Source organism: Poromitra crassiceps (assembly GCF_964638095.1).
Source record: "Poromitra crassiceps genome assembly, chromosome: 7".
NCBI classification, from domain to species: Eukaryota; Metazoa; Chordata; class Actinopteri; order Beryciformes; family Melamphaidae; genus Poromitra; species Poromitra crassiceps.
The window spans coordinates 58,234,981-58,250,561 of record NC_139628.1 but is presented as its reverse complement, the minus strand read 5'-3'; the positions used below and the strand labels follow the sequence as shown (position 1 = coordinate 58,250,561).

Here is a 15,581-nt window from a genome sequence, read left to right as displayed (position 1 = left end):
CTTTGACTAACCCTAATCCTTTATTCTTACAGGGATACACTTTGACTAACCCTAATCCTTTATTCTTACAGGGATACACTTTGACTAACCCTAATCCTTTATTCTTACAGGGATACACTTTGACTAACCCTAATCCTTTATTCTTACAGGGATACACTTTGACTAACCCTAATCCTTTATTCTTACAGGGATACACTTTGACTAACCCTAATCCTTTATTCTTACAGGGATACACTTTGACTAACCCTAATCCTTTATTCTTACAGGGATACACTTTGACTAACCCTAATCCTTTATTCTTACAGGGATACACTTTGACTAACCCTAATCCTTTATTCTTACAGGGATACACTTTGACTGGGAAAGTCAAATGGAACGAGAGAAAAAAATCACCAAACAAGTCCATCTCTGAAGACATTTCTGACCTTTCAATTTACAGCATAAACAATCTTTAATCATTTGCTGATATGAACATATTCTGTACTTCAGATTCACCATGTGCATGAAAAAAAAAAGCATACAATAATTCAACATTTTTCGATAGATCTGTTTCCTCCTAATAATTGTTGAAAAGCCTCTCAAAGAGCTTTTAGACTTAGAGCATAATCTTAAAAACTCTCATTTGAAAGTCATATAAATGGAATTATTTTATGTTGATTAGCAGCTCCTTATTTCAAAGTGAGATAGGTTTCATCACAGGTTTCAGTCTGCCTCACATCTTCTCCTCCATCATATCAGCAGCAGTGAACAATACTGACACGCTTATATTCTATTTTGATTTAAAGGCCAATGTCAGTTCAAATATCATCAAACCAATATAGGCTACCAGTCTGACCTGATCTGCAGTACAATAATCATATTCGATATTCAGCTCCTTCACTCCCATAACTTTATTACCTCTGCAGATCCTAGATAATATGGATAATAATTAGTAGATCGCCCGATCAGCCCAATCCCAGCATGGAGTGGCTGAGTGAACGTGGTGTAGGCTTTGTGGAGCAGGGTCATGGTGTTGTTGGTGACGCTATAAAAGGACAGAGTACCTGCCTCAGAATCCAGGTACACTCCCACTCTGGAGGAATGACTGCCTGACACTTTTGTTTTTACATTATTGTGTTGGAAAGTGTAGCCGCCATCTTTAGAACAAACTAAACTCCAGGACTTGTCATTACATCCAAAAACTGAATCACCTGACGTTCTGCTGATGTCTTTGTATGAAACTGCTGCATACAAAGTGTCACCGTCGCTCCACTTCACCTCCCAATAACATCGCCCGGACAAACCCTCTCTGCACAACACTTGATGGTTAGTAAACCTGTCTGAGTGAGGAGGATATTGTTGGCCCGTGGCTGTATATGTAATCCTCACCCCCCCTGACAGGCTGAGATTGTTGGAGACTGAGTTGGGATCCAGTGTGAGAGGACGGCAATCTGTCAGAAGAGCAAAAGCAGAAAACAATGTGACTAATGAGTATTGTTATGGACACCAGTTAACATCCATTTTGATCTTATTTCCTCCCTTTCTATTCTTCTTCATGGAGCTGCTTTCTGAATATGAGATGATGGCAGCTATGCTCATGGTGCTCATATTTATTGGGTTATGCCACTGTGAGAGATAAAGACTACATATCCCATGTTGCACTGGGGTTCCACTGTGAGAGATAAAGACTACATATCCCATGTTGCACTGGGGTTCCACTGTGAGAGATAAAGACTACATATCCCATGTTGCAGTGGGGTTCCACTGTGAGAGATAAAGACTACATATCCCATGTTGCAGTGGGGTTCCACTGTGAGAGATAAAGACTACATATCCCATGTTGCAGTGGGGTTCCACTGTGAGAGATAAAGACTACATATCCCATGTTGCAGTGGGGTTCCACTGTGAGAGATAAAGACTACATATCCCATGTTGCAGTGGGGTTCCACTGTGAGAGATAAAGGCTACATATCCCATGTTGCAGTGGGGTTCCACTGTGAGAGATAAAGACTACCGTAAATTCCGGACCATAAGGCGCACCGGTATATAAGCCGCAGCAGCAAAATTGACTGTTTTTTACATATATAAGCCGCACCGGACTATAAGCCGCGGGCGTTTTGATGTTTAATTACCATATGTAAGGGTTCGTACACAGAGGGGATTGTCGGGAAAGAGATGGCTGTTTGGGGAAGCTCCCATTTATTAACATTTCAACAAAACAAAACAAAAGTCAGGTCACTAATCCCCAGACAAAATCACACAACAATAGGCTATATGTGCAGCAAACGGCTGTAACCAGAGAAGTCAAGTCACTAATCCTCGTCTTCCTCTTCTTCCTGCGTACTGAAACCACCAAAGTCCTCATCTTCAGTGTCGGAAACGAACAGGTTCAGGGTGGCTTCGTCAACCACTCTCCTCTCTCCTTCATTGTCACTCAAAACCACTCCTCTTCGTCACTGTCGGCATCGAACAGCCTCTGAAGCCTCTGACGGCCCTCAGCGCCAGCTGTGGCAGCGTCATCCTCTTCATCCCGCAGCAGTCCAGCCTTTTGGAACCCGTTGGTGATTGTGGATGTTTTCACACTCCTATAATATTCCGTGATCTTCCTTTGTGTGAATTCGCCGAAGTTTGTGATTTTCTCCTGGTAGTCGGGAGGGAGTTGTTCAGTAGTTCTCGCCCGGACGGACAGTCCCTTTCGTCTCATGAATCGGAAGCACCAAGATGGGCCACCTATGAAATGTTCAATTTTCATTTCGGTGGCGACTGTTTTGGCCTTCAGTCGGATCTGCACCGTGGAAACGCCTCGGCCGTCTGCTCTCTGGGTCAACACCCAATCTTCAAGGGAATCTTCAAGTTCGGGCCATCTGCTTTTATGACCTCTGAAGGACTTTTTGGTCTTCTTGCACTGAGACAGTTCCTCCTGCTGCACCTTCCAACGCCTCACCATTGACTCGTCGATGCCCAGGTTACGCGCTGCTGCTCTATTTCCCTCTTTTAATGCGAGATTGACTGCTTTCAACTTGAAAGCTGCGTCGTGTGAATTTCTGCGTACCTTCCCCATGGTAAGTGAGAGAGAGTTGCTTCTACTGCTCGTCTTGTTGTGATTCCGGGCTGCTGATGAACTTTGAACCGGTAGGAGTAACCGGTTGATTTCCGCCAACGATGTCAAGTCTTTCATACACAAAGGCAATTCAAGGTGCTTTACAAAAAAATAATCGAAAAAACAAGCAGCAAAGCAATGCACATAAAATGTGCTGATGAAGCTGTGTAACCTGTAAAATCCATCGATTTTGGAGGTCACCGAGTGGCCGTTTGCTTACCGTAATTACCATATGTAAGGGTTCACGCACAGAGGGGATTGTCGGGAAAGAGATGGCTGTTTGAGGAAGCTCCCATTTACCGTATTACCGTAACATTTCAACAAAACAACATAACACAACACCACCTTTGTTTATTTTTACAGTGCACACAGTGTCCGCGGTGTGGTGAAAAGAGGGCAAGAGAGGAAATTAAAACAGAAGTGGATTTATAGTTAGAAAGAGTGCTAAAAAAGAGAGATTTTATTTGTATTTTTTTTTTTTTCTGAAAAAATCCATAGATAAGCCGCACCGTTATATAAGCCGCAGGGCCAAAAAACGGGGAAAAAGCCGCGGCTTATAGTCCGGAATTTACGGTACATATCCCATGTTGCAGTGGGGTTCCGGGTGTGTAAATGCTAATAATGGTAAATGGCATAATACAGCCATATCATATCCCTTGACATGGGCAGTGCTAGTGACACGAACAGCAAGTTTGGTTTCACCCGGCACCACACCACCATGGTGAAACGGAACATCAGAAGGAGGAGATGAGTGGGAGAAGATGTGGAGGAATTAATTGTCAATAAAAGGGAAGCCGAAAGCAGAACACCGTTGTAAACGTTAGAAAGAATTAGATGCGAGTGAGTTTCAATTCATGTTAACGTAGATTGGCGTGTTAACATTGTCAATGTTACGTGTTAACGACGGTAACGCTATTAATGGAACACATGTTATTAATGCATTCATATGTTGTACAGCAGGGTTTCCCAAATAGCGGCCCTCTATTTGGGCTATCTGTGAGGCCCGTGCTGGAATTGCAAAATAATAAAATAAATAAATACAGTGCACCTGAACGCAAAATGCAAGCTACTCTCCCTATTGACCTGGCTATGAGCCCCTCCCCTTATTAATATGTTGTACAGAGTGAAATATAATTGGCTTACAGCGTAAAAAGACTTCTCTGGTTGGTGGCTCTGGTGGCTGTAAAACATCTACCAAAGACACTAGAATAAAGACAGAAAACAGAATCAGCACTTTGTAAATAGCGACATGTGTAAATCCACTACATTGCTCTGAATGGATGTGTTGTCTTCCTGTCAGCTACCTGTGGCAGAGATCCTGGGCCAGGTGTCCTTCAGGATGCCCTCTAGTTTGTCTCTCAGGTCAGACACACAGTCACTCACATCTTTGAAGTAACGTAGAGGACGAACAACAACACTAGGCAAGTCTGCAGACTCACTGGGACTGGAGAGAGACTGGAAACTCTGGAGAGTCCAGGAAGACAGACAGACAAACATTTAGAGGAAAGGAGAACAGGCAGCAACATACTGATAACGATGTGTGTCATGAACCATGATATCAGTATTTTTTATGTAGTTGAGGTATAATTCTCCTTGGAATGAAAATAGTTTCTTTCTTGAATAATGCCGTTTATATTTGACTATATATCAGCTGAATCCAGCTCTGCGTTTTGAATAAATTAGGTAAATCATTGACAATGTCGTGATAAAACATGAAGCCAGACAAAATGACAAAAAGGGCCAGACTAAAGAATAAGCCAGGATGAATAAACAGTTAAAACCAAGTGCACACAGATTATAACCTGATGCTGCCAGATGGGGGCGGTGTTGGTTACACAGATTGGGGAGCATTTGTGATTATGTTTCTGAAATGACCAAAGTTCACCAGAGTATTCAGTTGTAGGATGTGTTGATCATTCCATGTATGTGGAGTGAGCTGGATGTTTATGGTGGTGGTTAGGTCCCAATCTAACATCAACATGATATGAGGAGCAGCTGATATAGCACTGCAGGAAACCCCATGTGGAGATTTCATCAAATACATTCATTGTAAAGAGTTGAAGTGCACTCAGAATGAAAAGTGTATGTTACCTGAATGAAGTGGATGTGGTCGTCAGCATGCGACAGCTGTTCCAGTTCAGTGTCTCTCCTCCTCAGCCTGGCGATCTCCTCCTCCAGCTGCAGCAGCAGTTCTTCAACCTGAGCGACTGCAGTCTTCTCCTGGGCTCTGATCAGCTGCTCCACCTCCCTGCGTCTCCTCTGGATGAAGCAGATCAGCTCAGTGAAGATCCGCTCACAGGCCTCCACTGCAGTCTGGCCAGAGCTCTGCAAGTACAAACAACATGGCGGCCCACCGGTTAGAGACAGTAATGCCAGCAAGCAACCACCCTCCTAACATGGGACTGAACCCCCACCAGCTTTAGTAGCACTGTTCTGTAGCTGAGCTTGACCTCTGACCTCCCTGTGGAGGAGGGGACAGAAACACCCCTTCCCTATGGGGATCAGTGAAGCTCCACATTACATCCAACACCAAAATGTCCTTTCTCGGTACATGGCCTGGCCTCGCGCGATGCAGCACCATCATCAGGCATGGCCGGCCCAGCGTGGGTGGGGATTTGCATATCCATACATCAGGGCTACCAGATTTAATGTATGTCTTATATGATGCAATTGTCAAAAGAAGCCAGGGTTAAAATGGTGCATTACCTTTAAGTTTGTCACAATAAAAGGCCTCCCACTCGTTTGTCAGTGGATCTATTTTATTATTAAGCAGCAGCAGCAGGAAATGTTTTCATCAGCTCAGAAGTGACATAACAGGGCTCTGATACTGTATGGCTGAAAGCGATGGGCAAACGATCAAATGAAGCAGATATCTTAAGTACAAACTGAAACACAGGAGAGAAACTACACTTCAAACCACATAGATTCAGTTTGAAGCTACAAAAGTACTGAGATACACCCTAAATACACCCCAGTTTAGGGGTCCTTGTTGATCATGATGCGAAAAGGTTTAAGAAGCAGTGCTTTAGCAGAGATCATATGCTGTGCTCCCATCACACCTTGAGATGCTCCACAGCCTGGCTCAGCTCCTTCAGCTCCCTCTCTCTCTCCTGGACTCTCTCCTGGACTTTCTGCTGACTCACCATCAGCTGTTTCTGGAATATCAGGAAGTGTTTTCTCACTTGCATTTCTAATTCTAACACCATGAATGTTACACTGGATAATGAATCATAGTTCAAAAGAGGAAAACATGAAAATATTTATTTTTCAATTAATATTGTTTAATGGTCACAGATGTGTCAACAACTCATTTTGGTCCTACCTGTTTCTCAACTCTCTCTGCAGCAACGGACACTGTATTGTGTCCCTGGTGCTCCTCGATGGCACACAGAAAGCAGACACACTGCTGGTCTTTGCGACAGTAGAGCTCCATCAGCTTGTCATGCTTGGAGCACATCTTCTCCTGCAGCGGGGCCGTGGCTGAGACCAGCTTGTGCTTCTGCAACACAGGAACGCTGTAGTGAGGCTGCAGGTGAGCTGCACAGAAAGAGGCCATGCACACCAAGCAAGACATGGTGGCTTTGCTGCGTCTGGTCCCGCTGCAGAAATCACAGGCCACATCTGCTGGGCCGGCACAGGCCAGAGCAGCAGAGGGAGAGGCCTGCTGGACGCCCGTCTTCTTCAGCTTCTCCACAACCTGGGAGGAAAAGACAAGGAGATGTCATTCACTGACGAGCAGTGTTGGGCAATAATGCATTACTCAAGTCTGTAACTGTAATTGTATTACCGGTACTTTCCCCAGTAACAAGTAGTGTAAGAGGGTTTCAATTTCCAAAAACAGTAATTATATTACAGTTACTAATCTAAGTAACTTTCAAGTTATGCAGTGTAGGAAACTTAAAAGATATATTTTGGGGGCACATTTTGGGTTTCCAAATTCCAATCATGGAAGTTTGAAACCCTCAGTAGTGTTTTGCTTGCACCTGTGTTTACCCTGCCTTTTCGACACAAAGTGGCCCCCGTGAGAAGGCTCTATTGAATGAAAAGGAAATTATAGAAATCTTGGGGCCCCTGGTTTTTTTAGGGCATTCTGAGATTTATGGGGGCATTTCTGCCCTTGCCCCTGGCTAAATTACACTTATTACTAGTACATATTACATCAGATTGGTATTAGATATGCATTGCCAGCAATTTGGCTGAATGTTCACTCCTGCGAGCTGGCTAAACAGGTACTACATTGCGATGGTAATGTGGACCAACGAGTAAGCTAACTAAGTTAAGTTAAGTTATCCTTTATTTATCCCCTTGGGGAAATTCATCCTCTGCATTTGACCCATCCTCTACTAGGAACCTTCCTAGAACTAGGAGCAGTGGGCAGCCGCAGTGCAGCGCCCGGGGACCAACTCCAGTTATTTTGCCAGTGCCTTGGTCAGGAGCACTGACAGGAGTATTAACCCTAACATACATGTCTTTGATGGTGGGAGGAAACCGGAGCACCCGGAGAAAACCCACACGAACACGGGGAGAACATGCAAACTCCACACAGAAAGGACCTGGGACGGACCGGGGTTCGAACCCGGGACCTTCTTGCTGTGAGGCAACAGTGTTAACCACTGAGCCACCGTGCCGTCCTAGCATTAAGGTGGCTAATTTTATAGCCTAGCTCTAGCTCGTCAACAACGTTACATGGGGTGTGTGACAAAAGTTACCCACCCTGAGATATAACGTTACAGTACAGGTCTAGTTATGGACTGCTACGATTGTCCACTTCCGAACTTATTTGTCCAGCTCACCTCAGCCAGCATGTTGTTCCTCCTGAGAGCAGGCCTGGGAGTGAAGCTCTCCCTGCACTGAGGGCAGCTGTACACTCCCTTCTCTTCCTCCTGGTCCCAGCAGCCCTCGATACAGCTTCTGCAGTAACTGTGTCCACATAGCAGAGATACTGGCTCTTTGAGAAGGTCCAGACAGACTGAACAGCACAACTGATCCTGGTCCAGCACAACTGAATATTGCTGCTCGGCCATTTTACAGACAACCACGCACTTTCACACTTTCACACAACATCCGCAGCCTCTGAAAGTTTCGCTTTCTCTGAAATCACGCGCGGAACAAGGAAGGGGTTGGACTTTCTGCTTCTTCATTGGTCTTGATCCGCAACACAAACGTTAAGGCACACTACCGCCGCCTAGTGGAAGCATATCCCTTCAAGTATGGAGGCATATTCAATCAAGATCCTTTGCAGAACACCACACGCACGCACGCACGCACGCACGCACGCACGCACGCACGCACGCACGCACGCACGCACGCACACACACACACACACACACACACACACACACACACACACACACACACACACACACACACACACACACACACACACACACACACACACACACACACACACACACACACACACACACACACACACACACACACACACACACACACACACACACACACACACACACACACACACACACACACACACACACACACACACACACGACTGACAAATGCAGCTTGTTTCAATGCAAACATCTATATATAAAATTGAGATGTGGGCTGTTTGTGTCAAGTTCTGTGTTCTTGACTTGGACTTGAGATTTGGGACTTGTGAACATTCTGATTTTTGTGTGTATTAACATTAAAGGTCTACTAATGATAACACCATCTAATCAATGCTGATACTATATGCTAATAGATAAGGAGTGAGGATAATAACATTATATGCTTTGAATTCCTTAGTTTTAGCTATGCAGTGTTCTAAGCAGACCGGATGACATGCAGCAGATGATAGAACGCTGACCCATAAGAGACTTGACTTGGACTTGTGAGCAAAGACTTGACTTAGTAGACTACAGCTCAAAGACTTGAGACTTGACTTAGACTAGAGATTTACCATTTAGACTATAGCTCCAAGACTTGAGACTTACAAAAAATGCAGATTATCATAGATAACTAAACAGACAACCTCTATCGATCAATCCATTTATTTCATCACCAATTACTCTGATTCCCTCCCAATCTCTACTTGTCTCCCTAAGTTCCCCCTCTTCCTTAATGCACTTAGTACATTCCATGTTCATCAGAGACGCATCACTGGAATGTTTGTGCATATATAACTTCAGCATCAGTCCATGAGAATAAAGCAGATAAAACCTTCCATAATAATGCACTTAAAGCCTGTTAAGACTTCTCTTCCCATAAATGTCCTGCTAATGTAGAAATGAAAATCAGAAATTATTAACTGAGTCAATACCTTTATTTATTTTCCAAATTAGACATGTTACCAAATATACAAATCCAATATTTCACATAAGACTAGACATGTGAAAATTATGTCTCAATAGTTTTTTCCTTTCTCCTTCTTTGAAACATACATGGAGTCTCACTAAAATAACACTGTGACTCTACAAAACATTAAGAACAGAATAACAGTGATTTTGGCTCAGCTGAAATATTTTCAGTGCCTGCAGGTAAAGAATTCACTATCGTTTGCTCTCAATCGATGTCACTGCTCCCACCTTCAGACAGCATACAATAATTTTTCGATAGATCTGTTTCCTCCTAATAATTGTTGAAAAGCCTCTCAAAGAGCTTTTAGGGCATAATCTTAAAAACTCTCATTTGAAAGTCATATAAATTGAATTATTTTATGTTGATTAGGAGCTCCTTATTTCAAAGTGAGATAGGTTTCATCACAGGTTTTACAGTCTGCTTCACATCTTCTCCTCCATCATATCAGCAGCAGTGAACAATACTGACACGCTTATATTCTATTTTGATTTAAAGGCCAATGTCAGTTCAAATATCATCAAACCAATAGGCTACCAGTCTGACCTGATCTGCAGTACAATAATCATATTGGATATTCAGCTCCTTCACTCCCATAACTTTATTACCTCTGCAGATCCTACATATTTACCTGGACTCCAGACATATCCCCCGATCAGCCCAATCCCAGCATTGAGTGGCTGAGTGAACGTGGTGTAGGCTTTGTGGAGCAGGGTCATGGTGTCGCTGGTGACGCTATAAAAGGACAGAGTACCTGCCTCAGAATCCAGGTACACTCCCACTCTGGAGGAATGATCGCCTGACACTTTTGTTTTTACATTATTGTGTTGGAAAGTGTAGCCGCCACCTTTAGAACAAACTAAACTCCAGGACTTGTCATTACATCCAAAAAGTGAATCACCTGACGTTCTGCTGATGTCTTTGTATGAAACTGCTGCATACAGAGTGTCACCCTCCCACTGCACCTCCCAATAACATCGCCCGGACAAACCCTCTCTGCACAGCACTTGAGCGTTACCGGAAGATCTCGTCGTCACTGTCCGGTTGTCTCCTGACAGGCTGAGATTTTTGGAGACTGAGTTGGGATCCAGTGTGAGAGGACGGCAATCTGTCAGAAGAGCAAAAGCAGAAAACAATGTGACTAATGAGTATTGTTATGGACACCAGTTAACATCCATTTTGATCTTATTTCCTCCCCTTTCTATTCTTCTTCATGGAGCTGCTTTCTGAATATGAGATGATGGCAGCTATGCTCATGGTGCTCATATTTATTGGGTTATGCCACTGTGAGAGATAAGGACTACATATCCCATGTTGCACTGGGGTTCCACTGTGAGAGATAAGGACTACATATCCCATGTTGCACTGGGGTTCCACTGTGAGAGATAAGGATTACATATCCCATGTTGCACTGGGGTTCCACTGTGAGATAAGGACTACATATCCCATGTTGCACTGGGGTTCCACTGTGAGAGATAAAGACTACATATCCCATGTTGCACTTGCACTGTGAGAGATAAAGACTACATATCCCATGTTGCAGTGGGGTTCCACTGTGAGAGATAAGGACTACATATCCCATGTTGCACTGGGGTTCCACTGTGAGAGATAAAGACTGCATATCCCATGTTGCACTGGGGTTCCACTGTGAGAGATAAAGACTACATATCCCATGTTGCACTGGGGTTCCACTGTGAGAGATAAAGACTGCATATCCCATGTTGCAGTGGGGTTCCACTGTGAGAGATTAATATGTTGTACAGAGTGAAATATAATTGGCTTACAGCGTAAAAAGTCTTCTCTGGTTGGTGGCTCTGGTGGCTGTAAAACATCTACCAAAGACACTAGAATAAAGACAGAAAACAGAATCAGCACTTTGTAAATAGCGACATGTGTAAATCCACTACATTGCTCTGAATGGATGTGTTGTCTTCCTGTCAGCTACCTGTGGCAGAGATCCTGGGCCAGGTGTCCTTCAGGACGTCCTCTAGTTTGTCTCTCAGGTCAGACACACAGTCACTCACATCTTTGAAGTAACGTAGAGGACGAACAACAACACTAGGCAAGTCTGCAGACTCACTGGGACTGGAGAGAGACTGGAAACTCTGGAGAGTCAAGGAAGACAGACACACAAACATTTAGAGGAAAGGAGAACAGGCAGCAACATACTGATAACGATGTGTGTCATGAACCATGATATCAGTATTTTTTATGTAGTTGAGGTATAATTATCCTTGGAATGAAAATAGTTTCTTTCTTGAATAATGCTGTTTATATTTTACTATATATCAGCCTAATCCAGCTCTGCGTTTTGAATAAATTAGGTAAATCAGGTAGGGTCCAAGGTCCCAATCTAACATCAACATGATATGAGAAGCAGCTGATATAGCACTGCAGGAAACCCCATGTGGAGATGTCATCAAATACATTCATTGTAAAGAGTTGAAGTGCACTCAGAGTGAAAAGTGTGTGTTACCTGAATGAAGTGGATGTGGTCGTCAGCATGCGACAGCTGTTCTAGTTCAGTGTCTCTCCTCCTCAGCCCGGCGATCTCCTCCTCCAGCTGCAGCAGCAGTTCTTCAACCTGAGCGACTGCAGTCTTCTCCTGGGCTCTGATCAGCTGCTCCACCTCCCTGCGTCTCCTCTGGATGGAGCAGATCAGCTCAGTGAAGATCCGCTCACAGGCCTCCACTGCAGTCTGGCCAGAGCTCTGCAAGTACAAACAACATGGCGGCCCACCGGTTAGAGACAGTAATGTCAACAAGCAACCACCCTCCTAACATGGTACTGAACAAGACACTGAAACCCCACCAGCTTTAGTAGCACTGTTCTGTAGCTGAGCTTGACCTCTGACCTCCCTGTGGAGGAGGGGACAGAAACACCCCTTCCCTATGGAGATCAGTGAAGCTCCACATTACATCCTACACCAAAATGTCCTTTCTCGGTACATGGCCCGGCCTCGCGCGATGCAGCACCATCATCAGGCATGGCCGGCCCAGCGCGGGTGGAGATTTGCATATCCATACATCAGGGCTACCAGATTTAATGTATATCTTATATGATGCAATTGTCAAAAGAAGCCAGGGTTAAAATGGTGCATTACCTTTAAGTTTGTCACAATAAAAGGCCTCCCACTCGTTTGTCAGTGGATCTATTTTATTTTTAAGCAGCAGCAGCAGGAAATGTTTTCATCAGCTCAGAAGTGACATAACAGGGCTCTGATACTGTATGGCTGAAAGCGATGGGCAAACGATCAAATGAAGCAGATATCTTAAGTACAAACTGAAACACAGGAGAGAAACTACACTTCAAACCACAGAGATTCAGTTAAGCTACAAAAGTACTGAGAGCTGAACACTGAGGATAGACCCTTTTCACGGGGGCCACTTTGTGTCAAAACGGCAGGGTAAACACGGGTGCAAGCAAAACACCAATGAGGGTTTCCAACTTCGATGATTGGAATTTGGAAACCCTCATTAGTGTGTTGCTTGCACCTGTGTTTATTCTGCCTTTTAGACACAAAGTGGCCCCCGTGAAAAGGGTCTATTGTGTTGCATCAAATGGGGGACCATGGAGATGGTCTAATTTGTGTCAGTTTGGGGGTTTGATGCTTTAGCAGAGATCATTATGCTGTGCTCCCATCACACCTTGAGACGCTCCACAGCCTGGCTCAGCTCCTTCAGCTCCCTCTCTCTCTCCTGGACTCTCTCCTGGACTTTCTGCTGACTCACCATCAGCTGTTTCTGGAATATCAGGAAGTGTTTTCTCACTTGCATTTCTAATTCTAACACCATGAATGTTACACTGGATAATGAATCATAGTTCAAAAGAGGAAAACATGAAAATATTTATTTTTCAATTAATATTGTTTAATGGCCACAGATGTTGTCAACAACTCATTTTGGTCCTACCTGTTTCTCAACTCTCTCTGCAGCAACGGACACTGTATTGTGTCCCTGGTGCTCCTCGATGGCACACAGAAAGCAGACATACTGCTGGTCTTTGCGACAGTAGAGCTCAATCAGCTTGTCATGCTTGGAGCACATCTTCTCCTGCAGCGGGGCCGTGGCTGAGACCAGCTTGTGCTTCTGCAACACAGGAACGCTGTAGTGAGGCTGCAGGTGAGCTGCACAGTAAGAGGCCATGCACATCAAGCAAGACATGGTGGCTTTGCTGCGTCTGGTCCTGCTGCAGAAATCACAGGCCACATCTGCTGGGCCGGCACAGGCCAGAGCAGCAGAGGGAGAGGCCTGCTGGACGCCCGTCTTCTTCAGCTTCTCCACAACCTGGGAGGAAAAGACAAGGAGATGTCATTCACTGACGAGCAGTGTTGGGCAGTAATGCATTACTCAAGTCTGTAACTGTAATTGTATTACCGGTACTTTCCCCAGTAACAAGTAGTGCAAGGGGATTTCAATTTCCAAAAACAGTAATTATATTACAGTTACTAATCTAAGTAACTTTCAAGTGATGCAGTGTAGGAAACTTAAAAGATATATTTTGGGGGCACATTTTGGGTTTCCAAATTCCAATCATGGAAGTTTGAAACCCTCAGTAGTGTTTTGCTTGCACCTGTGTTTACCCTGCCTTTTCGACACAAAATGGCCCCCGTGAGAAGGCTCTATTGAATGAAAAGGAAATTATAGAAATCTTGGGGCCCCTGGATCATGTTTTTTTTAGGGCATTCTGAGATTTATGGGGGCATTTCTGCCCTTGCCCCTGGCTAAATTACACTTATTACTAGTACATATTACATCAGATTGGTATGGGGCGAGCTGGCTAAACAGGTACTACATTGCGATGGGATCATGTCTATGTTCCCCGGGTTCTATATTCCCCGTTTTTCACTAACCTCTCCCAGCCCCCACGCCAAACCTAACCTCCCCCCATGCCTAAACCTAACCTCCCCCAGACCCTAACCCAAAACCTAACCTCTCCCACCCCCACGCCTAAACCTAAGGTCGGCATTGCGGGTGGTCGGTATAGCGGGTGGACACCATTTGGAAAAAACGGGGAACATAGGGATGACCCCATTGCGATGGTAATGTGGGCCAACGAGTAAGCTAACTAGCATTAAGGTAATTTTATAGCCTGCCTAACTTATTGCACTTCCTGAGTAACGTGCCCACCACTGTGAGTAACGAGCAACAACGTTACATGGGGTGTGTGTGACAAAAGTGATAACGTTACAGTACAGGTCTAGTTATGGACTGCTACGATTGTCCACTTCCGAACTTATTTGTCCAGCTCACCTCAGCCAGCATGTTGTTCCTCCTGAGAGCAGGCCTGGGAGTGAAGCTCTCCCTGCACTGAGGGCAGCTGTACACTCCCTTCTCTTCCTCCTGGTCCCAGCAGCCCTCGATACAGCTTCTGCAGTAACTGTGTCCACATAGCAGAGATACTGGCTCTTTGAGAAGGTCCAGACAGACTGAACAGCACAACTGATCCTGGTCCAGCACAACTGAATATTGCTGCTCGGCCATTTTACAGACAACCACGCACTTTCACACTTTCACACTTTCACACAACACCAGCAGCCTCTGAAAGTTTCGCTTTCTCTGAAAACACGCGCGGAAGAAGGAAGGGGTTGGACTTTCTGCTTCTTCATTGGTCTTGATCCTTAGCAACACAAACGTTAAGGCACACTACCGCCGCCTAGTGGAAGGCATAAACCTTAAGATACCTCTTCAAGTATGGAGGCATATTCAATCAAGATCCTTTGCAGAACACCACACTCACTCACTCACACACACACACACACACACACACACACACACACACACACACACACACACACAACTGACAAATGCAGCTTGTTTCAATGCAAACATCTATATATAAAATTGAGATGTGGGCTGTTTGTGTCAAGTTCTGTGTTCTTGACTTGGACTTGAGATTTGTGAACAATCTGATTTTTGTATGTATTAACATTAAGTAAAGGTCTACTAATGATAACACCATCTAATCAATGCTGATACTATATGCTGATAGATAAGGAGTGAGGATAATAACATTATATGCTTTGAATTCCTTAGGTTTAGCTATGCAGCGTTCTAAGCAGACGGGATGACATGCGGCAGATGATAGAACGCTCATCCATAAGAGACTTGACTTGGACTTGTGAGCAAATACTTGACTTAGTAGACTATAGCTCAAAGACTTGAGACTTGACTTAGACTAGACATTTACCATTTAGACTATA

The 15,581-nt window shown here is 44.4% G+C and overlaps 2 protein-coding genes across 2 annotated transcripts; both read right to left on the bottom strand.

The window, feature by feature from the left end:
* Nucleotides 1–548: 548 nt before the first annotated feature.
* LOC310779984 (tripartite motif-containing protein 16-like) lies at nt 549–8,103 on the bottom strand (the record flags this gene model as incomplete). The annotated part of the gene is made up of 7 exons (XM_083640510.1): nt 549–1,430; nt 4,223–4,282; nt 4,384–4,543; nt 5,171–5,404; nt 6,139–6,234; nt 6,402–6,776; nt 7,873–8,103. 7 exons carry the CDS (start codon nt 8,101–8,103, stop codon nt 877–879), a joined length of 1,710 nt encoding a protein of 569 aa, XP_083496636.1. The 3' UTR covers nt 549–876.
* A 1,330-nt stretch (nt 8,104–9,433) lies between these two features.
* On the bottom strand, nt 9,434–14,862 carry LOC310779986 (tripartite motif-containing protein 16-like; the record flags this gene model as incomplete). Its single annotated transcript, XM_083640512.1, has 7 exons — nt 9,434–10,487; nt 11,164–11,223; nt 11,325–11,484; nt 11,856–12,089; nt 13,027–13,122; nt 13,291–13,665; nt 14,632–14,862. 7 exons carry the CDS (start codon nt 14,860–14,862, stop codon nt 9,967–9,969), a joined length of 1,677 nt encoding a protein of 558 aa, XP_083496638.1. The 3' UTR covers nt 9,434–9,966.
* Nucleotides 14,863–15,581: the final 719 nt, after the last annotated feature.